The sequence below is a fragment of the Pomacea canaliculata genome, linkage group LG3 (genome assembly GCF_003073045.1).
Source record: "Pomacea canaliculata isolate SZHN2017 linkage group LG3, ASM307304v1, whole genome shotgun sequence".
NCBI lineage: Eukaryota > Metazoa > Mollusca > Gastropoda > Architaenioglossa > Ampullariidae > Pomacea > Pomacea canaliculata.
Genome location: NC_037592.1, coordinates 37,125,512 through 37,147,978, shown reverse-complemented (window position 1 = coordinate 37,147,978; position 22,467 = coordinate 37,125,512). Strand labels below are relative to the sequence as shown.

General features: G+C 41.4%; 1 protein-coding gene across 1 annotated transcript in view; it reads left to right on the top strand.

The window, feature by feature from the left end:
- Positions 1–22,467, top strand: part of LOC112559660 (teneurin-m-like) — a 163,007-nt gene that overhangs the window by 127,385 nt on the left and 13,155 nt on the right. Inside the window, 14 exon segments of the mRNA XM_025230994.1 lie at positions 2,847–3,041; positions 6,721–6,936; positions 10,620–10,802; positions 11,209–11,355; positions 12,135–12,342; positions 14,483–14,602; positions 15,360–15,639; positions 16,201–16,468; positions 16,895–17,035; positions 17,301–17,553; positions 18,092–18,327; positions 18,833–18,990; positions 19,337–19,501; positions 20,123–21,032. Coding sequence (XP_025086779.1) covers positions 2,847–3,041; positions 6,721–6,936; positions 10,620–10,802; positions 11,209–11,355; positions 12,135–12,342; positions 14,483–14,602; positions 15,360–15,639; positions 16,201–16,468; positions 16,895–17,035; positions 17,301–17,553; positions 18,092–18,327; positions 18,833–18,990; positions 19,337–19,501; positions 20,123–21,032 — 3,480 coding nt within the window.

Sequence of the window (22,467 nt, the reverse complement as noted above, 5' to 3'; positions counted from 1 at the left end):
TTTACAAAGCATTTTGGGGAACATCGGGGTAGGGGGAGAGAAATGTGCTACTCGTTTTACCAAGCTGTGTTTGTCGTCCCAAAGCTAGCGAAGCTGTACCCGGTTAAGAACCTCAATAGGGTGCAGGCTTTTTCTGCAGCCTGAACATACGAGACCCTAGCACTCAGTGACTTTCTGGAATGCAGATGTGAACATCCAGTTTACTTTCTACATCACCATGGATGTGACAAAACTGGCAAAGCATAATCGCTCTGTCGACATACCCCATCTGTCTTTGGTTCAATTTCGTTTTGACCTGGGAAGAAAACAACGGTCGAGGTTATTTTTTGAAAAAGTATGATAGTGTGTACACCAGAAAGACAAAAAAAAAAACAGCTTCCCTTTTGTTTTCAGTATCTTTTACCTTTGTTTCTTTAGCGTTGTCTATTTTTTTCATGTCGTTTCCCACCATCTTTTGGGAAATCGTTTGAAAGGATGCGGTTTTGCAGTCAGGAGGAAACGGAGAAGCTCGATCCCTTTAAGCAAGACCATAGGTACAGAGGCAGAACACATTCTATTCCATAAATCTGTTGTTGAGGGCACATGTTTTCGTTCAGCGTGCAAACATGACATCCCGAGAAACACGCAGAGGAACTGGCATTTTAAGAAAAACTAATCCTCTTGCTTCTGCCGACCACATTTAGCTGTATGTGCATCTGCTACTGGAACACCGAAGCCGACGATGCAGGAAGAGTTAATTTTGAGATGGTGCAACGGTAGTGGAGGAGGGCTGGGAGGGGTGGGAGGGAGTTCTGTGAGTCATCATTTCGGGTAGGGAAAGGACTTTGCTAATTGTTTGAATGCCTCATGCACTTGAAAATAATCACTGCCCGCTGCGGACGCCGGCGATCCATCAATACTTTGTAACGGACAGCTTTGTGTCATCCGTGTCCTCGCCGCCGCCTGCGGGCAAAAAGGTCACGGGGGAAATAGCCGGACGCGAGCACAGCCTCCTAGGGAAGCGCGCTCTCCTCCCCGGACTAATGACTAGCGAGGGCCATCCGTTCCGGAGTGACAGCTGAGAGTAGTTGACTTTTGAAGAAGCGGAACGTATGAAAGTTATATTACCATCGTTTCTCTTTGTCGCCTCTTCACTCTTGAGACAAGGTTAGACCCCTCCCTCCACCCCTTCCCTGGAAGTGAGTTCAGAGATTTGTATTTCCAAATTTATAAAATGGAGAGGGGAGGGAATGAATGTGCGGAGGGAGGGTTTTTCTTTTTGCGAGGGGTGGAGTGGGGGGTGGAGTTTCCTGTCCTTGTCAAGCGTTTCGTTTTCACCAGAGAGTTTTGGAAATAATAATAATCTAAAAGCCATCAAAGCACGGGGTGATTCAATTAAGATATTGTTGCCTCCCAGGACAGAGGGTTGGACAGAGAGAAAAATGAGGACGCGGAGAAACGTAGGATGCGGGGGCTGCCTCCATGACAAGACGCCATCCGTCTTCAAACTTTTCCCAGCAGCTTTCATGCAACCGTCTGGTGCTGACCGTAAGGCGTGGCCCTCGCTAGAACTCCACCCCACCCCTACTCTCCTCCCTTGCACACAGGCGCGTGCCTGTCCCTACAGTCCGCACTCCCCGTCCCTCTAATTCTCCCCTACCCCTACTCCCCTGCCTCTACTGCCACCCCACCACGCGTCCTTCCCATGCTGCAACGCTGGAACTGTGGATTTATCTAGCGTGGAAATCTGTCTAATCCATTGTCGCGTCGGCAGGGGCCTTAATAGGGTTACGTCTCATAATTCCTCTGCCCGCCATGCCTCCGCTGGACACGGGCATTCGAAAATTGTCCCCCGGCCCGTCATAAATTTACCCCTATGGCCCACCAGAGGCAAGGGGATCCTGGAGGACAAATGTCACATTTTCCAACTGACCGCCTTGTGATCTTCCGCGCCAGAAGAATCGGACGACAACGAAGTGGAAAAAAAATTACCTCGATGAGGTGCTTTTGTTCAGAAGTAGAATTCCGTCCATTTGGGGGGTCTTAAATATGTGAAGAAATTGTTTAAATTTTTTTTAATTGAATTCCGTTTTATTTCGGGTTTTAAATGTGTGGAGAAAATGTTGAAAAGATTCTTAATTTCTTGTATGCTTCTTTTTTTTTTCTTTTCTTAATCTTCTTTGACAGTTGAGACCATTAAGTGGAGCTGGATTTCCCAATCCCCTGCTTCCCCATCTCTCCACAAAAAATCACGTAGCTTTTCTTCTTATACGTGCTGTGAGCAACGTAGGCTTTTGCCGAACGTCAATCGTGAGGGTTACGAGAACGTAAACTTTTATGCCCTCGACATCACCTACGCGCGCTGCGGTTATTTGTGCGCATGCTTATAAATTCCAACAGGTCACGTGGCCAGCGGTTAAAGAGGTCAATCATATCCTCGAGAATGGCCACTGGCATTTTAAGAAAGTACGTCTTTGTTTTGTTTTTACCTGTGGGCTTGTAGTTGCTCCGATACATCCGTTAGTTGATAGTGTTTCTCATTACAAGAAGTCTGCTGTTGTAAATGTTCGGGGAAGAACGACCATAATGGCAGATTCTAATCATTGTCGTCATCATTCCTTCCTTGACTGATACCAGTTTACCCAGCTGTCAGTCTACCTCAGTTACTGTCAATCTACGTCAACCGCTGCATGTCAGTCTACGACTTTTGTTGTCATTGTCGGCAGATGTCAGTCTATGTTTATCTACTCCAATCATTGTCAGTCAAAGTCGATCGCTGTCGGTCCACGTCAGTTTTGTCAGTCTTCGTCTATCGCTGTCTGACGCCCTCTGCCAATCGTTTTCATGCTGTGTACATTTGTTTTCAGACCAGTGTCCTGTGGTGTGCAACAACCAGGGGGAGATAGTCGAGGGCCGGTGCCGCTGCTTCCAAGGGTTCAAGGGTCCCGACTGCAGTCTTCGTGAGCACATGTGCGTCGTGCCCAACTGCAATGGCAACGGACATTGCATCAACGGACTCTGCGTCTGTTTGCAGGGCTTTCAGGGTCCTGACTGCGGAATCGGTAAGTTAGAAAGCGCTGGCGAAACACAAACAAGTATGATTACTTTTACCCCGAAGCCCGTCTGAGCCAGGGAAAGCATAGGCTATAGTGGTTTGTTTGCTTTATTTTCATTGTTGCACTTCACCCTTCGAAAATGTCGTTCTGTCTTCTCTCTATCGAGCGTCCTTTTGGGGTTTTTGTGTCCTTCTTGCCACCTCCATTCATCTTTGTTATCCACCCCACCTCCTCAAGAAGAGCAAAAGACGTTAGACGCCAGAAAACTGTTTAGTGACGTCACTTTGTTTTGTTCTTCATTTGTTATTGTTTGTCAACTTTTATTGTAACACTTCTTTCACGAACTCCTGGCAGATTTTTTTTAAAGACAAATTCTAAGTCTGAAGCCCGTCCCACAGTATTCATGAAATAACTATTATTATCTCAAGTAAAAGTGTTACGTATAGATGTTAAAATTGACTTGTCGGTGTAATGCTAGGGTTCAAATGATTGCTTTCAGAACTACATCATTATGATTTCTTTTTGAAACTTTTATTTATCCTTAACACGCTTCCTTTTAGTGCTTTTTGTATTCAGCCAGTAGCCTTTTCCTTTATTTTGCTTTACTACTTTCCTCTGGCAAGTAGAGTTTTTATGTGTCTCGCAGTGTTGCTAGAGGCTAGACCTCCTTCCGTTCTGTAGATTTTAAGTGCTATGTTCCTGGCTTCAGTGTTCGAAAGTTTGTTCGCAAATTCTACCAATATACTACAATATTAGAGCTATGTCTTCAGTTTCTGGTGACGTTTTGTTGTACACAGGAATCTGACGGTAGGTTAGGGTCTGGAAGAAGTCAGTTCCTGAGATATGATGATGGCCTCCTCAAACACGCGATAACCTCAGTTGGCGCTAGTCACAAATAGACGCGTTCTCATTTAGCTCAAGTCGCTACTCCGTGCGGCAGCCATTTGTCTGACATCTGCAGACGCATTAACCTGGTTTCATACACAGCAGAGAGCCGTCAGCAGTATCACTCAGCTATCCAGCAGAATTAACCAGTCTGGACTGTTTTTATAATGATGGTGACAACTGGCTGACTCGCTGCCAACATCTAAGTACTCAGCAAAAAGAAATGCAAACGAACAAACTTTCGAATCTATGTGTTTCTCTTGATTTGTTTTGCTTCCTGCCTGCCGCCTTCATTTTTGTGGTTTCTTTTCTTTCTAGTTTGTTCTTTCAGTCTTTCTTTCGTTCATTCTTTCTTTCTTCCCTCTATTCTTTCGTTGTTTTAATTTGTTGATCTAACAAGGATAATACTTTTTCTCAGCAATGTCAGTTCCTGTGTTTCAGTGAGAAGTCAACCACAATTTGTAATCATGGTAGCGTTTTTGTTAAGGCTTGTCATTATTCTTAATTTATATTTGATCTGTTGTTTAGTTTTTTAAAATCTTCTGTTTCAATTACAAATGAAGACTTTGCAAATCATAATTTTATTCAATACCGCATTTTGACTTGCATTTAATTGCATATATATCATACTGTGAGATTTTTCACTGGGCAAAGAAGCGGCTGATGCTAGGAAGATGTAGAATCTACCTGGGGGGAATATCACAATTAATGCACTTGATGTGGCACTTATAAAGTGAAAAAAGAAACGAACCCCCAAAAAACTTAACCTGACCATACCGATACGGAAGAGCTGTCGAAGAAAGAAATCGGAGGTGGAATGGAAGGCCACCCAGAGTAAACTCCATGACTGGGTGCATAGAAATCGACTGAAATCTTATCTGCAACGAAAAGAACTGAAATGTTTATTATCACACACCCGAATGTAACTCGACAAGGCTAATACATCCATGCAAGCAAACTAACTCCAGCGCATTTATCAACAAGATAAATCTGTCTCTTTGACTCGGAATGAATAATTCTGTCTTATTTTATTCCTTCTTACCGCCTGATGTTTTCTCTATCGGATTTCCGGAAACTGATTGATACATTAGCTAGTGACGTGAACATGAATTTCAGGGATTTCTTTTCTTTGACAGTAAAACAAGAGTTGGATGGGAGTAAGATGTAGAAACGGTTTCTGTCATGTCCCGTTTCCGCTAGATTTCTTCCTGTCTAAACATTTTTCTCAAGACAGCCATATTAATCGTTTTAGAATGGAAGCGGCTTTTTCCTACAGTAGTTCTTCTGAATTCCCGTCGTAATTTTTGTCCAACTGACATGGCATATTTTTACTGAAATATTGCACTTTTCACAAGCGCTTTTTTAATGGAAAGATTCAGATAAAACAAGCACAAAAGAAATCTTTATTTAAGAAGAGAAAAGTATTGTGTACATAAAAAAAGCCTTTATCCTCATCGTTTAAATTATGATCAGAACAATGCACGAATGACCATGCAGGTAGCTATGATCACGAGCATCATTAGAATATTGTCTGACAACTCGAAATCTACTCCACCCACCCTTTCAAAGACAGAAACAGGACTACAGTAGAATTTAATTTGATATTCCAGTCCGCACAGTAACTAGTAAACATGTAAACGGGAACAAATACAAGGTTAGAATTGCACCTGAAATCACATTTCCGTTCATAGAAACAGCTGTACATTAGTAGTGTCTTGAAACTTTGCTAAGTCTCTCAGGTGCACTTTCCAATGACATCTGACATGTTAGCTCAAAACATCTTTTATTCGACTTGGAACTTCGTATGTTTACCAATTCTCACAGCCTTCTTTGCCCAGCGAACTTCATGTTTATTTGTTGATCAGTTGTTATTTCTTAAAAGTCGGCTTTTTTGTGGCTTATTTTAGTTTGCATTTAGAATATTGCATGAGGGATGTTCTAAATGTTCCTTTCCAAGGACTGCCAAATCCTACTCAAAGCATTTTTAATAATTCTTGTATCTCAGTCAAAAAGTCTTTCAGTATTTTAGGGTTAATGTTTGAGATCGATTAGATTGTCTCCATTTCCTGAACATCTCCCATGCAAGCCTATTGTAGAACAGGGAGATAACGCGTTGTTGATGTCCGCCCATTTGTCACCAGATTCCATTCATCAAAACAGAAAAACTGACTTGATTAATTCAAACATTGATTTTTGCCACAATATTTAATGGTTTTTCATTTCGTACTCTAACAAATGAAGATAATGCAAGCCTTGCAAATCTTCATCTTTGACTGGTTCTCCCAAATTGAAGATTTGTTTCGTGAAGTGTTTGGAATCTGGTCCCTTCATCTCCTTTATGATGAATATCAGTGTAAAATTTTGGTTAATATTCCTTTTCTGTGCTTTGGGTGGACACAGCGAGGCGACATGTCTAGTTCTGCGACCGTTGCACACCATGGCCTACATCATTACTGATAATTCTTACCGTTGTATAAAGCAGCACTGGCATATTTTCCTGCATCCCTCCATCTGCTGTAACAACATGGCCGAGTAAATAAAGCTGATGTCGTTTTATGCTGGCTTGTGCTGTATTTTTCTAGAGAGGAAAACATGGCGCTAGTCAAGTGTTAGACAACTGTCGCAGCAAGCGTCGTCGCCTCGCAGTGTCCTCTCCTTGAAGTCTAACCATTGCGTTATCATTCTTTGTCTACCAGCACTATGTTCCGACTTATTGTTTTTCTTATCTTTGGTTTCTTTGTGTTTCTCTGCCCCTCTGTCGCCCTGCCCTGCCCTGCCCTGCTCTGCCCCTGCGCTGCAGTCGACTGCCTTCTGCCTAACTGCTCTGGCAACGGGGTGTGCCTCCACGGACAGTGCCAGTGCTTTAACGGTTATAAAGGCAGCGACTGTAGCCTCGCAGACAAAATTAATGTCACTCTCGTATGCGCTAAAAACTGCTCTGGACACGGGGTGTTCGATGTGGATGAAGGCGCTTGCGTATGTGAACGCCACTTCACCGGGGATGACTGTGAGACAGGTAACCACTGCCCGGCTCAGCCACCACAAAGCTCTTTGATTTCATCCGCTAGATCCACTTCTCTATCTCTCTCTTTTCATTATTATTATTATTTATTATTATTATTCTCCATCCCCCCTGTAGGTAGATGGAATGCTGCATCGTGGGAGAGAATGCACTCCATAGCCTGGCATGATGGCAGGGTCACGTGGGACTCTTGTTTCTGATGAGCGTTTGTGGTGTGAAGGGCAACGATGGTGCGTCATGGACCATGACGACTACTACCACGTCTCAAAATGCTATTTCTTGTCCAACCACCCCTTCCCGCCACCCTAACCCCGCTTCTTACCTCCCCTCTCCCTTACCCTACCGATTGAGACATCGACTAACAGTATTCGAGGAAAAACCCCCATTCCTTCAAGAAAGGTAACTTGACTGCGGTCTAGTGTTCGATTTCCTGTACAGAATTGCGCAATTATTGATGTCAATTTCTTTTTAAAGTACTGCCTTTGCCCAAAATGAAAAAAAGAGAAAAAAAATCAGTGAATTTAAAGAACTCACCATAGTTGCTCGAATCTTCCAGCTTGAATCATTAGCACTAACCCTTTCCTCGTGTTTTGCCTTGATTGAATTGTGAACACGCTAACCTGTCTAAGCCGTAGCTCGCCTGCTGATGGATTGCCTGACTAACACCTTGGCACTAACGATGCCGTTTGCAATTGCTCACTGCCTTTTCCCTCTTGCAGATTGAATTCAGCTTCGCAGCCAAAAAAAAAAAAATTCACACATTTGGGTTTAGGTTGGACGAGCATTTGGGAGGATACGGAGAGGGGGGGGTGTGAAGGCCCGATCAGGTGACTTTTTTTTCAACAAAGCCCTCCCGAAGTAAGCTGACGCGATTATCGATGCATCGACGTTTTCGCGATTTGGTGACTGGCAGGTGTGTCAGTATGGGCGGAACTAGGGTTAAGTTGGGTCTGATATAATTAAGCTTTACTGATTGATAGCTTGATCGATGGAAATTGTCACGGGTGTTCACGGTCTAATAGAATGTCTAGCCACCTTGTGCGCTTAACCTTTTTTTCTCCCTTCTTCAGATAACTAATTTTGAATCTTAAAATAAGTCGGACCGATAACGCAAAGAAATTGCCTTTCTCTCTCTCTCCAAAACTCCAAAATAGCAATTGCTAACAGACGATCAAGTAGTGCCCTTCACAGACTTGTGGGATATTAAGGCCTGGCCCAGGGATTTGGGGCGACAGTTGCATTTTGCTAAGCCAAACCCATCACTTTCCTGGTATTCTGTAAACGATGGAAGGTTGTTACCTACACATAATTCGACTACCTTCTCGAACCTTCAGGAAGGCGTTGGTGAGGGCGACAGCTGGGAGGGCTTGCGCGTTCTGGGGAATGTTGGCGCCCCATTATTGGTCCCTGCATGTCAGATCACCGCCGTTAACTTCTGGCAGTTCCGAACGGTTATCTCCCAGCTTTTGGATGGATCTCCTTTCTAGCTTGGCATCTTCTTCCTTATACAAACATGTTGGGCGTTATGGAGAGGGGTCAAAAGGAAAGGTAGGGGAGAAGGGAAGGAGGTCAAGAAGAAGAGCGAGGCCTACGAGCCACCAAGATGGGTGTTCGCCCGCTAGAGTTATGGTTAGAGAGCAGCTCTTCAGATGACGAAGAAATTGGACAGGAAGGAGACATGAGAAAAGAAACAGGGTTTGCCGAGGCGTATCTGGTGTTCTGGCTAGTCAAAAAAGCTTCACGATGTTTCAGGGGCAAAGATGGGAAAGATTTTATTTTTTCAAAGGAATAAAGCAAGGGAGATTAGCCATGATCGCAGATCTAGGGAGGTCCTGTCCAAAAGAAGGGAAAGAAAAAAGTTTTCCTGTTCCACTCATCTGTTTAATCTTATCTGATTATTTGTGTTTTGTTGTCTCTTCCTGGTTCGTTTTCACTGTTACCCCCCTTCTGTGTAGAGTTTTCAGTTATGTTAGTGTACGTGTACGCGTGTTATGTTAGTCTTCTGTTGATGTTGCTATAATTATCCGATGTCGCATGAGCTGTACTCCAGGCTAAAGCTGAGTATTCATTAAACTGAGTTTCTAGGATGTAGAAAGTGTTTTTGCTTGGACTTGTAGATTTCTTTGTCTAGAAACGTACATGTGAAACAGAACCCAACAAAAATGTAACTTGGTTGTTGCGCTAAAAAGATTGCTGAGGTATTGAATAAATACTTAAAACAGCGTTTGTACCTCATAAAGTCAGCGGCCATTACATCAGCCTGTGCGTCTACCTCCAGACACGATGTTTTTAACTCCATCTCACATCCACCTCGTGTTACGTCTGGCTATTGATTGTGTCTCGCTGATCTCATTTTACACCTACATTGAATACACCCTGCACTTCCCTCCCTCTCTCTCACTCGCATCCACCTCTTTCCTGCCTCCACATTTATGGGTTGTCTCCCCGGCTTTGCCGTGTCCGCAGTCCTTAATTCCTACTTTGTCTCAAGTTTTACTTAATTCTAAAATTCAACGATCAGCAATTCAGGTTTTCGCTTTTTTTTCCCCGTTTCCCCACAACCAGCCTCACACCCAGCACCTTGCGCCACTTTCTGAGTGCGACTGGTTCTTGGTATGTGCAGCTATGTTATGATGGCGCTAGCTGCAGTCATCTTCATCTCTAGCTGTAGGCAGTCACGCGTGGAGACAAGAAGTGGTCAGGCGTGTCAAGAAAGACCACTAGCGCCTCACCTCCCTTCCACCGATCCTCAGTGCATGCTACAAAATGGCCTTTGGTCATGTCATAAATGTGCTGTTTGTTTCCTTGCTTGTGCAAAATATTTACGCAGCCATATTTTCTCATTTCTTGTCATTATTACTCAAGATTATTTGATGTGCAGCTTGCATTTGAAGCACTCCATAGAATATTACTATTCGTAACGCTGTGTTGTTATCATCGTAGAAGCTTAGTTCATGTAATGTGTGCTGTTACATACTGCAGTCAACATCTGTATGCGTTTTATGCATCAAGGAAACTAGTTCCACAGAATTACGTATATATGTATTGGTATTAACTACTTATCCTAATGTGTGTAGATTTCTGTAACAACATATACAAAACTAATGCAATGGCATGTAATAGTAATTAAGTTACAAATTTGTATCAAAGATGAATAGATCGAACTAAAATTGTTTTTTTCATAAAACATAATTTTGTTTTAATATTTGCATCATTTTCACATTTGCAAGTTTCTCAAACTTTGGAATGCATTTTCTTGTAATTTTTTCCCTACTCGAACTCTATAAGGATTTGAGTGTAATTATATCTCTTTTGTGGTTTGAGGAAATTGTATACTGCTCGTATTCTGGAAAACAGGAGGCTGGGTTGGAGTTCTTGGGAAATTAGGTGAAAGTTGTAAATCTTGAGGTGGGGAAAATAATCTTCACGAAAGGGCTTTACTTGCCTCCATCCTCATTTGATCAATACTTTTAAATGCATGCGTTCCAATATACACTTACCTAAAGCAGAGTTTATGGGAGGAAAAGAATTCATTTAAAGTGGGTGCTTAGGCGGGCTTGAGCTCACCTGCACGTAGAGCGACTGAGGAGGGAGGGATGGACTCTTAAGAAGAGAAAATCAAAGATACACAACGGGATCGTTGACCAGTGCGTGTGTTCGTGCTTCCGTGTTGCCAGAGGTGTGTCGTCTGGAGTGTGTAAACGGCCACTGCCGTAACCAGCGCTGCATCTGCGACCGCGGGTGGACAGGGGCCCTGTGTGACCAGCTGCAGTGCGACCACCGCTGCCACGCCCACGGCTTCTGCGCCAACGGCTCCTGCATCTGCAGCAAAGGCTGGAACGGGAAGCATTGCACAATCGGTAGGCCGCTGATGTCTGGTTCGTATGACACGATTGTAACACGTGATCCCGACATGTGACAGGAAGCGCTCATTATTATGATTATTATTGTATTATTGCACGCAATAGAGTTATTGAACAGCAGGAATCAAGGCCGATATTTTTAATAGAACAACAAAATACAAATGAAAGATTCTTTAATTCTCTATACTTCTTGAAGAGGTTTAACTTTCAGTGCTCATAGAAAAGTTGACATTTAAGTATGCTTATGAATGGACGTGAATAGGAATCCTTTGATGGTTTCATTGATGGCAGGGGGGTAATGTTTCATGAGTGAACGAGGGAGTTCGATTGAAAAAAATAAATGGACAGGTAAAAAGGTCATCCAGACAGATAACTTAATAAAATATATTTTCTCTTTCTGTAGATGGTTGTCCTAACGATTGTAACGCTCATGGAGAATGCATACGTTATCAAGAAACCTGGAAATGCGAGTGCCGGAACGGCTGGAAGGGTGAGGCCTGCGACCTGGCACGCGAGACCAAGTGCGTGGACAGAGTGGACAACGACCAAGGTGACGGAAAAAGCCACACGGGCCTTTTGTTTTTCACGTTATTATTAATAACAACAACTAGAGGATCCAGATGCTGTCGTAAAACTTTGAGTAGAATCCGACGTTTCTCTAGGCGTCAGCCTTGCGACTCTGCTCAGTCAACTGCAGCTGATTGTGATACCCGTCAATACTTTGTTCTTGCCTCTTTTTTTCTCTTTTCCAGTCTGCAGCGTCTCTTTCTGTCTTCCACGTCTCTCTCTCCCCTGCCTTCCCACCGTTCTGTCTGATTTTCCTTTCCATCTTAATTTGTGTGCATTTCCACTTTGCATTTTCGTCCCCTCTTTTACAGAAATTTCCAAACTTTTGTTCTGAAAGAATGTTAAAGCGCAGGGGGCCCTGATGTACCACAGTATAACGTGGGGGTGATGATTGTGATGCCCATAGTAGCTTTATGGCTGGTGGTGGTGCTGCTAGCACCAGAAGATATTTGCAACTCATTCAGTGAACGCTGCTTACTGTCACTGACAGAAAATTCCAGACAGGTAGAATATTATAGAACAGAGTTGTATATTGCACGAGGTTTCAGTCCACAAAATTGGGACAGAAAATACTTCAGTTGAAACTTGTTTATTAGCAGTCTTTCTCTCTTTTTCTCCCACCCCCTTCCCTCAACCTCTTTGCATGCTACCGCTGGCAGACACGTTTGGCAAAAGAACAGACTCCCTGGGGATTTGGTGACTGTGAGAGCTTGGCGAGCTTGAGCAAGGATAGCGGTCAAAATTTGTTGCTTTTTCACACAGATGGACTTCTGGACTGTTTGGACCCGGACTGCTGTGACAGCCCTGGCTGCGAAAACAGTCTCTATTGCCGCACGGCTCCCGAACCCAACGACATTCTGTTGAGCAAAGACGCCCCTTCCCCAACGGCGTCTTTCTTTGACCGCATGCGCTTCCTGATTGAGGAGAACAGTGTCCAGATGGACGCCACCCGCAATTCCTTCAACGAAAGGTGAGTTACTACACTGGATAGGCGAAAGCGAGGTCAGTCAGTATTACAAAATGTTTTCCCCCCGCTACTTTCATCCGGAACTGCGCTTGAAGATATGCAAGAGATGAGCAATGGGTCTCCCCACCCCTTGAACATATGGAAAGCGCTTACGGCTTTACAGCTGTTTACTATAGTAATACCTACCGGAGTCTCAGAGGGCTTGAGAAAGTTAGGTAGGTAGATTCACATGCAGAAGTGACTGTCGAGATCCGTTCGTAGGTGAAATTGTGGCACAAATATGATGGGAGGGAGGGGATGAAAAGCTAAGCAGTTGACGCGTTCTGGCTTCGTAAGGCCATTTGATCAGACTTGGAGGCAGGTGACCATTTCAGTCAGAAGACCTGGCAGTGGCGATAACAATACAACAGAGGGGTTGCGCATGGACAACATCGCTTATTGACGTCTCACTTGGCCGTACTGCCCTTTCGAGAATACCTAACATCTTAGAAGTCGTCCGTTCTGCGATAAGTTTGCTCGTGACGCTTATTTTTGAGACACTCGATCGTTTCCCCACGCTGCTCTAATCGCCAACAGCGCTCCGTCTGAGTCTGAAGTTAATTCCATCGAACGCGTGTCTCTGTAGCTCAGTCAAGGTTTTCAGACTGTTTTTCGCACCTCCACCTTTCATTCCCCTGTTCCTGCCCAACTTTCGCTAATGATTATTAGCTCTGACTAATCCATGAAGCCACTCCACCACCGTAATCAGACGGGATGGAAGGGCTGGTTGGCACTCGAGTTAGCGACTTGACGATCCGCAGGTCCCGAGGGAAGGTTATCAAAACACGACCAACCTTTAACTTTAACAACTGCCTGCGCTTGTCTGAAAGCTAGTCGCGGGTCAAGCAATACTTGTCGGGGCTAATTTCTCTTTCCATGCACAAGCACCAGTTAAAAGATAACCTTTTTCTCTCAGGAGAGCCCTCTAGGAGCTGAGGCAGGAAATGCCGAGTGGCGAAGGAGAGCGTGCACTCTAGGCAACCAACGGCCTTGTGTCTGTCTCAGGAACAGTTTTTAGTCATCTCCTTTTCGTGACTTTATACAATCTTTTTCTATTTCCTCCCTCTATCACACACCCACACACGCTCCTATTAACAAAATTGTTGATTAAATTATGTAATATGGGATTTTGTTTTATTTAGAAGATTTATAAACAGAAAGAGATAAGAAATGTTTTTGTCTTTGAAGAAGGAAGGGGAGCGTGGTAAAGTACGGTAATGAAAAACAGGGGAAGTAACTATTCTGGATAGTTCCCTCGTCCTTAAGCAGATAAGCTCCCCTGCTGGTTTCCGCGGGGATTGCGTGTTACGGGATGTTCTGCTTGATTACTCGTGTCAGATAGCATGTGTAACACCTGGCTTGGCTAGACTGGCTTAAAAACAAAAATGTAGACTAAGAAGATGAAAGTGTCTTGAATGCCCTGGGAAATTTTATTCTTTTTTCAGTTCTAGCAGTATTATCAAAATGGAAACTTTATTGCATATCTGCATTTGAGGTTTCTCTTAGAAAGATTTACAAGTTAAAAGCCGTAAAATTAGATTTATTCATGTTGTGGAGATTTCTAGAATGTCAGTCCCTAGTTTTTGGACCATTTGTTGAAGCTTGCTTGGTTTTTGTTGTAAAAATTATTCAGAACTAAGAAAGATATCAGAAAAATAATAGGATTCTTCCATCTTTTTAATTTTTGTTTCATGTTAATTTTGCTCACAGTATCAACTGTGTTTGTTTTGCCAGTGATTTTTTTCTTCAAATTATGTGATTATTCTTCAGTCTGCCTAAGCTCTGTAGAGATTTGATGAAATGTCTGCTGCATCATTCAGATCTGCCAGAGTTCAATAAAAGGAGAAAGACTTTAATGTGTTTGACTAGCAATGAACTGAATATGAAAATTTGCTTTTCAGAATCAGAGCCTAGCTTCTAGAATATTATAAAATTTCATAATTTTTAGAAGTAGGGTATGTGTATTTAATTACATATAACTGAATGTATTTGGCAGAAGCACTGATTAATCAGAATCTTGTAATTCAAAATAAGAAAAATAAAAAACTAAATTTCCTAACTAAAATCAGTCTAGGCTAATGAAACATTTCAACATTTTTTTCAGCCAAGTTTCTGTGATCCGAGGGCGAGTTCGAACCCTAGATGGCACTCCACTGATAGGGGTTCGTGTTGGTGTTGTCACACAACCCATGTATGGCTTCACACTGTCCAGAGCAGAGGGCCAGTAAGTTTTGGTGAAAATTGAAACTACTATTGTAGACAGTCTGTAATTGTTTGAATTCCCTTTTCTTATTTTTTTAACTTTCAGAGATAATGTTTTTTTTTTTGTGTTTTTTTTTTTTAAACTTCGAAGGTTCTTTTTTAAATGCTGACTGGTACTAATCTAATAATTACTACTAAATATTGTATCAACATGTTTAGTTTTATGCTTGAGAGGCTGTTATAGCATATTCTAAGCGGAAAAACATATCTTTTGTAACACATTTGGTGAGACATACACTTAGCATGTTCTAATAGTACTTTAATGGAAACAGATGTTAATAGGGTTTTATTTGGTTTTATTGGTTATCTTTAGTTCCTTATTACAAGTTAAAGGTTTTCATTTTAATGGTAGGGAAAATAATATCTTGCCTTTATATGCTGTTTGTTCTAGGTAATATGTCAATATCTTTTTCTTTTTGTTTTTTATTTTGTATGACATGTAATAAAGAGGTAAAGTGACTTCTGTGCTCATAACATACATGATACACAAGAAAATAATCAGCTTCAATTTTTTGTTTTGTTTGTGGTTTTTTTTTTAAAGAGACAAGGTAAAACATGGAACCAGATGAAGTTCTTCATTGTCCTTATTTGTTAAGTTGATATTTACGAGCTATTCAATGTACAATTGTTGCCATTTTGTTCAGAAGTGGAAAACTAAATTTTAAACATAGAATAACATGAAAAGCGAAAGGCTGAGAATTGTGATGATTGGTGTCTAGGTTTGATATTCTGGTGAACGGTGGTGGATCTGTGAAGCTGGAACTGATGAGAGATCCATTCAAGACAGTGACAGCCAGTGTCCTGGTGCCATGGAATCAAATTATCACCATGGATACAGTCTACATGGTGCTTGATGGGCAAACACCACCCCCTACCTCCCCAAAATCTTGCAGCGCTGAGCATCCGCACTACAACCTGCGTCCAGTTGTTCTGTCCACCTGGCAACACACCCAGCTGGGAGCTTGTCCAGATCATAGCACCATTATACCTGAGTCTCAGGTAATTTCATCAGCATCTTTCATTGACTTTCTTTCCTTTGTTTTATTGATTTTCTTTTTTGTTTTTCTCTGTTTCTCTTTCTTTCCCTCTTTTTGTGTAGATGGCAGAATTTCCCTTTTAAATGCTTACAAACATGATTTCTCAATCAGCCCTAAAGTGCTACATATTTAAAACACTCCATCAGATGAGGTCAGTTTAGGCTGTTAGATTTCTTTTTCTTATTGTTATTGTATATAGGTTTTGTTATTTTCATTGTTTTGTGAGTGAGTTATGGTAGTGTTTAAGTATTCTTATTTTGTAGGTTATGTATCAAATGTGAGGAGTGGTAAGTGTTCAGTGGTTCTTATTTGTAGAAAATATATCCAATGTGCATCACCTTATCATTCCTTATTTTTAATAAAAACAAAAAAGTGTTCCTCTGCATCTGCTGTAGATTAGCACAAGAATACACCAAAAAGAATAATAAACCAGGTGACCATAGCCAGCAAGGATGATAATAACCCTCAGTGTTCCTCATATTTCTTTACACTGCTTCAATAAGTTTCAAACCTTTGGCCACAGGTTCTTCAGGAGAGCATTCCTTTACCTGGTACAGATGTGCACCTGGTGTATCACAGCAGCGAAGCCACGGGTTACATGTCCCTTATCTTGATCCAGATGACTCCAGACACAGTCCCTCGCCTGCTACATCTTGTGCACCTCAGAGCAGCAGTGGAAGGGGTGGTACTGGAGAAAGTATTTGAAGCAGATCCCAACCTCAAATACACATTTGCCTGGGACAGACTTAATGCATATAAGCAAAAGGTCTATGGCATTGTGACCGCAAGAGGTGAGAAGCAGGCTGAAACAGACAGAGAGAGGAAATAATGAGCGGATCACAAGTGCCAAATTGTTATGTTGTCTTTTTATGCGTTGTGTAATGTCTAGTAGATTTTTTGTGGGGCTTTCATTTCAGGAATAGGCAGTAAAGAGCAAAAATTCATTTGGGTGTGTGTAGATATATTTTGGGCCTATTGGCAAGAGTGATAAGATTTCTTATTCCTCGCTTTGTTTAGGTGCTGTGAGCTCTCATGAGAGACACAACCATTACAAGAGTACAGTTCCAAGGAGAAATTCTACTGTAAGCTTGCATAGGATTTGGGGTTGGGTAGAGGGCAATGGAAAAAGTCTGTTATGCCATGTTCCACTTATTAAACAATTTGAGCTGGGTAATGTAGACTGCAACTGTAAAGATGTGCTTGCTCTTGTCTTCCAGTATCTGTGGGTTACCAGTATCAAGGATGTGATTACATTTTTTGGGAGACACGCAGCACTACAGTTAATGGTTATGACCTGACAGCATCTTACATTGGTGGCTGGAATCTGGATATTCATCACATGTACAATTATCAAGAAGGTAAAAATGAAAATTGGCTTTGTAACTGATATCATGGTACATCCCTAATAAGCCAGGCAACTGCTACTATACATTGTAATCCTGAGACTTGTGTTGACTTTTAAAAAAAATGTTTGAATAATTTGACTTTATTCCTTTCTGCACCTTATCTCTTTTAGATCAGCTAACAAACTGTTTAGTTTTTTTAATATTTCTTATGTGTTAAGATTTTCTACCCATTTCGCCTTATTGGAGATTCTCATAAAATGAACTTTATTGTGCACAGGAATTCTTCATAAAGGAGATGGCACCAATATTTATCTGAAGGAGAAGCCCAAAACCTTGGTAAACATTCTAGGCAATGGGGAAAGACGAAAATTAAACTGTGATGACTGCAATGGCCAAGCACAAGATAACAGACTTCTTGCTCCTGTAGCTCTGGCCTCTGGACTTGATGGCTCACTTTACGTGGGTGACTACAACTTCATACGGAAACTCTCACCTGACCGTGAAGAGATTGCAAGCATCTTGGAAATGAGGTATGCAGACTGAATTATAGTATGTTTGAATTTTTTGTGTTTATTATAAAGATTTGGGTTGGGATTTATGTAGAATATGGGAGAATAAATATTTTCTATTGAGGGCCATTTACTATTAAGAACTTTGATGTCTTGTGATTTATCAGAACTCATGCATTATGGATTTATCTCCTTGTCTAAAAGCAGTTTTTATAATAATAAGACTGCAAGTTTCCTGCACCTGGTTTTAAGCTTCACAAATTTCCTATAAACTGCAAAATTCAGAGTTTGGTGTACACAAGGCAGTCCTTCAAATGAACTTTAATAAGTTGCTCATGTTTATAGTTTTCAGTCACTGGTAGAACTACAGCAAAACTAGATTGTTTCACTTTTCAAAACTTTATTTTAGTTACATGTATTACTTTAAGACTTATGTTCTTTAATAAGCCATGTGAAGAAAGTATGCAAGTAAGAAACCAAGAGGATGCTATCTAAAATCTCGTAACGTTACATTTTAACGAAACAACAGCAGCTGCTCACTTCTTGATGAACTTTGCAGCACAAGGTCTACTCACTACAAGTTCTACATGACCGTCAGTCCTGTGGATGGACGGCTGTACATCTCAGACTACATGAGTTACAAAATTATTCGTGTGAAAACAATGGGACCTGTACGTTCACTGACTGATAATTCCGAGGATGTGGCAGGCAATGGGGAGGAGTGCACACCAGGGGAGGAAAACCTGTGTGGAGATGGGGGACTTGCCATCCAGGCACGCCTGCGCTACCCCAAAGGTCTGTACTGTAGCACTGTTAGCATGACTGGATTTTTATCTTGTTTTGTATCAATGACTGTTAGGAGACAGGCCAATAGTTATTGCTTCCCAGTTTCTGGTCTACATCACCCTTTCAGAATTTTTGTCACCATCTTTTTCTGTTTCTTTTTCTCTCACTTTTGACCTTTTCTTATTGATTCTCTCTTTTCTCTCTTTCTTTTCCTCTTTCTCTCCCCATCCCCTCTTTATCATTTCTTCTCTCACCCCATTTCTCTGTCTGACTCTCCCTCTCATTCTCTCTCTTATTTCTTATTTCCTGTTTAAACCAGCCAAATGTATTGCCATACAAATGTCCTTGTTCTCATACACAAACATATGACTATGATCATAATTACTTTCTGATGCTCCCATTTTACTGCTGCTGCTGCTCTATTTGTTGCAAATCATTGACCCTGTACAAACAACAGGGTTTGAAATATGAAAAACAGAATAAGGTGAAATAAATTTTACATTTCTTCCTTCAGGCATTGCCATTAGCAAGGATGGCGTGATCTACGTAGCTGATGGACCCAACATTCGACGTATTACACCAGATGGAATAATCAGCACACTGATTGGCTCTCAGGATCAACCACGTGACTGGACACCCATGCCTTGTGATGATGTCCTCTATGCCGAACGAGTAAGCAGATGACATGCCTGTGATATTGAGTCGCTGTGTTCTGTTGAGTTTTAACATACAAGATCTTTGGAAAAGTGTGCTTTGAAATGTATTCTTTTCCTTTTTACTTTTTAAAATTTATTCATTGCTATCAATGTCCATGGATAGACACATATACCATGATTATATGTTTATTCTGAAGATATGGTTTTGCTGAAGACATTGAATAGAAAAAAAGTGTATAAAACCATTTTCATTTTCACTGCATACCTAGCGCTGAAGCAAACTAACAAATGTTTTAATAACTTTTTGACAGCAAATTTGCAATTTATTCATCTAGAGGCATTGTTTGTGATCATAAACATAGGTGAGACTAAAGTGGCCGACAGCATTGGCCATCAACCCCCTTGACAACAGCTTGCACATTCTAGACCACAGCATTGTCCTGAAGCTGACAGCTGACTTCAAGCTGGTGACTGTTGCTGGACGACCCATCTATTGTCCCCTGCGCCCTACAAACTTTCTGCCTGAGGTGCGTTTAGCTGCTTTTAATGTTGTGTTCCTTTACCTGCAGTTGGACAAAAGCATGTGAATACTGCAAGGGAAGGGTTTTAGTCTTTAGAAGTTTGTTATTAACAAATATCAAATCAGTCTAGTGTGAATGAGTTTATAGTATAGCGTCCTGAAAATTTAGAAACGGAGGTAGAAAATATGGTACTTTGAATGCTAATGGACATTAAATGACCTAATTAGAAAACGTTAAGCTTTGTATTTAAAAATAGAGCACTTATCACAAGGTGATCTGTGATATGTTTAAGCAAAAATCCTATCAAGCTTTACTAGATCCTTAAATATAAATAATCTATAGTCAATTCTCAGCTTTTTTTTTTCTTTCCTTTAAGAAATTGAAAAGTCACTCCTAAAGTAGACAAGATGTGTCAATGGTCGCTGTGGGGCAGTTAATTGAAGCAAGTTTCATGTTAATGGTTTTGCATACATGTTTATCTAATGCAATGTAAGCTGTATATGCAGCATATGTATCTGTGCACATGTTTCTGAGTTGGTCCAAGGTGAGAGGGAGGAGCAGAAACATGAGTGTGACAACGCATTCTTATATGGTAATTGTGGTAACATATGCATTATTTATTATCAGGGAGTTTTGACTGACGACGAACAAGCATCAAGCATTGCGGATCGTGTCACGCTGGTTTCACCAGAAAGCATCACATTTGGGCCTCATGGAGATCTATACATCGTGGAGAGTGACACCCACCACATCAATCGGGTCAGGGTTGTCACCACAGACGGTCGCATCCACCATTTTGCTGGTGCCAAGTCAAAGTGCGACTGCAAGCAGACAGACAGATGTAAATGCTATGATCAGCGGGAACTATTGGCAGCCCAGGCATTGTTCAGCTATCCTACTTCAATTACAGTTACACCTGATGGCGTTTTACACTTGGCAGACATGGGCAACTTGCGTGTCTTTTCCATTGTTTCTCAATTACCCACCTTGCAGTCTCGACACTTTGAAGTAGTCTCCCCTGAAACACAGGAAATCTACGTGTTTAACTATTATGGCCAACACAAGCACACCATCAACATTCTAACCAACCAGTATATGTACAACTTTACATATAACGTCTTCTCTCCTTATGGACGGCTGGTAGCTGTAGAAGATAGCGCAAGTAACAAGATCCAGATCAGGCGAGACTATCAGTCACAGGTGAAAACCATCATAACGCCAAACAATGCTTCTTGCAATCTCATTATGGATAATCGGCGGCGCCTCTACTGCTTCCAAGCTCCAGACAACCTAGTCGCAACATTTACCTACATGGGGGACACAGAACTACTGGAATCAAAGCACACTTCAGATGGTCAGACTTTCAAGTATGAATATGATGACATGGGTCGGCTGGAGAGAATCTCACAACCTACTGGGGCCATAACTGTGCTGCAGACAGACGTGAATGCCACAGGTTCCATTGTTCATGTCACTACTGATAGGAGCGATGTGGTGGCCATGGCCACCTATGGGAGCGTGCAATCAGTCATGCATGGCAAGTTTTGCTTGCAATTCCACCTTTTTTACCAACCAGCCAATACCTCCTGTGGCCAGGACAGTTAATATTTTAGAAACTTAGGAAATACTTGTGATTGCTTCACAAATGGCATTTCTCTAGGGAATAAGAATTACTTTAAAAAGATGTGAAAGGGGCATTGAAAATGTTGGTTATTCTAACAGCATTTTTATCAAAATAATAGTTTCTACAAGATCTAAAAGCTCTATTTGAATTTTTTTAAGAATACCAAAGTAATATACCTTCATTTTGATTGTATTATTAGAAGCATGAGCCAGCTTTCTGAAAAAAAGCACGATTTGCTGAAAAGCAATATGCATGGGGGAAAAAAGTGATTGATTAAAGCTTTAACGTTTTTTGGGGGGTTTGCTATTGCTTAAATCATCCATGAAGCTATCAATTTTATGATTAGATCTTGGAATAAGGCAAAGAAGTGCATTCCATCAATAAATGTTATAAGCAACCACAAATGATGTATGATGGTAATGAAAAAGATTAGGCATTGCTCGTAGCCCGTTTCCAATTAAAACCACGTCCACAGGCCCAGGAGGGAAGCTGGGATTACAGCAGACATGTCCTTGATCATGGCGCAGTGACAGATCGACCCTATTGCCATCTATAACTCAGCCTTTATTTAGCCAGCACTTGTACCTTAATTGAAAAGCCTGTATTTCGCCCTGAAATCAATACTCTAACCAACCCCAACCACCTCCTCCTGGCTCATAACATGGCCATGTATGGCTGAGATATACAGCTTTTGACAACTTACTTTTCATTTCCTATGGCTGTTTGAAATTCTTTTTTATCCGTTAATGATACTTCTGCTAATGTGTAACAATATTTTTCTTTTTTTCATCTTTTCTATCTACTGATCAGTTTTGTTTGGTCTTGATTTTCACCTGCTAGGTAAGAAGTACAAAACTTTCAATAGTGTGTCGCTTGCTGCCTGCTGACCAAAGATATGTCTGATCTGTATTTTACACTGTTTTGTGTCTTTGCCTACAAGTTTTTTATCTTCAGCATCATTTGATCATTTGAGAAAGGTGTGGGTTTTTTCCGAAACTTTTTGGGTTAGATGGATTGTCTGGGTCAGGTAAAAAGGAAGAAAAAAAATAATCAAATTCTCAAATGAGATATGCCATTACCTTGTTTGGCTTAGAGATCTATAGAGATGTTTTTGCCACTTGTAGAATTTATTTGTAGATGACACCATTAGAAATAAAAGCTTAAATTCATTTTTATTGAGCTAATTTGTTCATAGCTAGTGAACATTACTTTCCAGATTGGTTCGATATTTTGTTGCCACAGAGTGAACCATTACAGCTCTTAGATAAGCCAAGCCCAATGTCAAGAAAGTATATACTTTACTTACCCAGCATGCACCTGAATGACATGGAGTGCTCTTTCAGTTTGC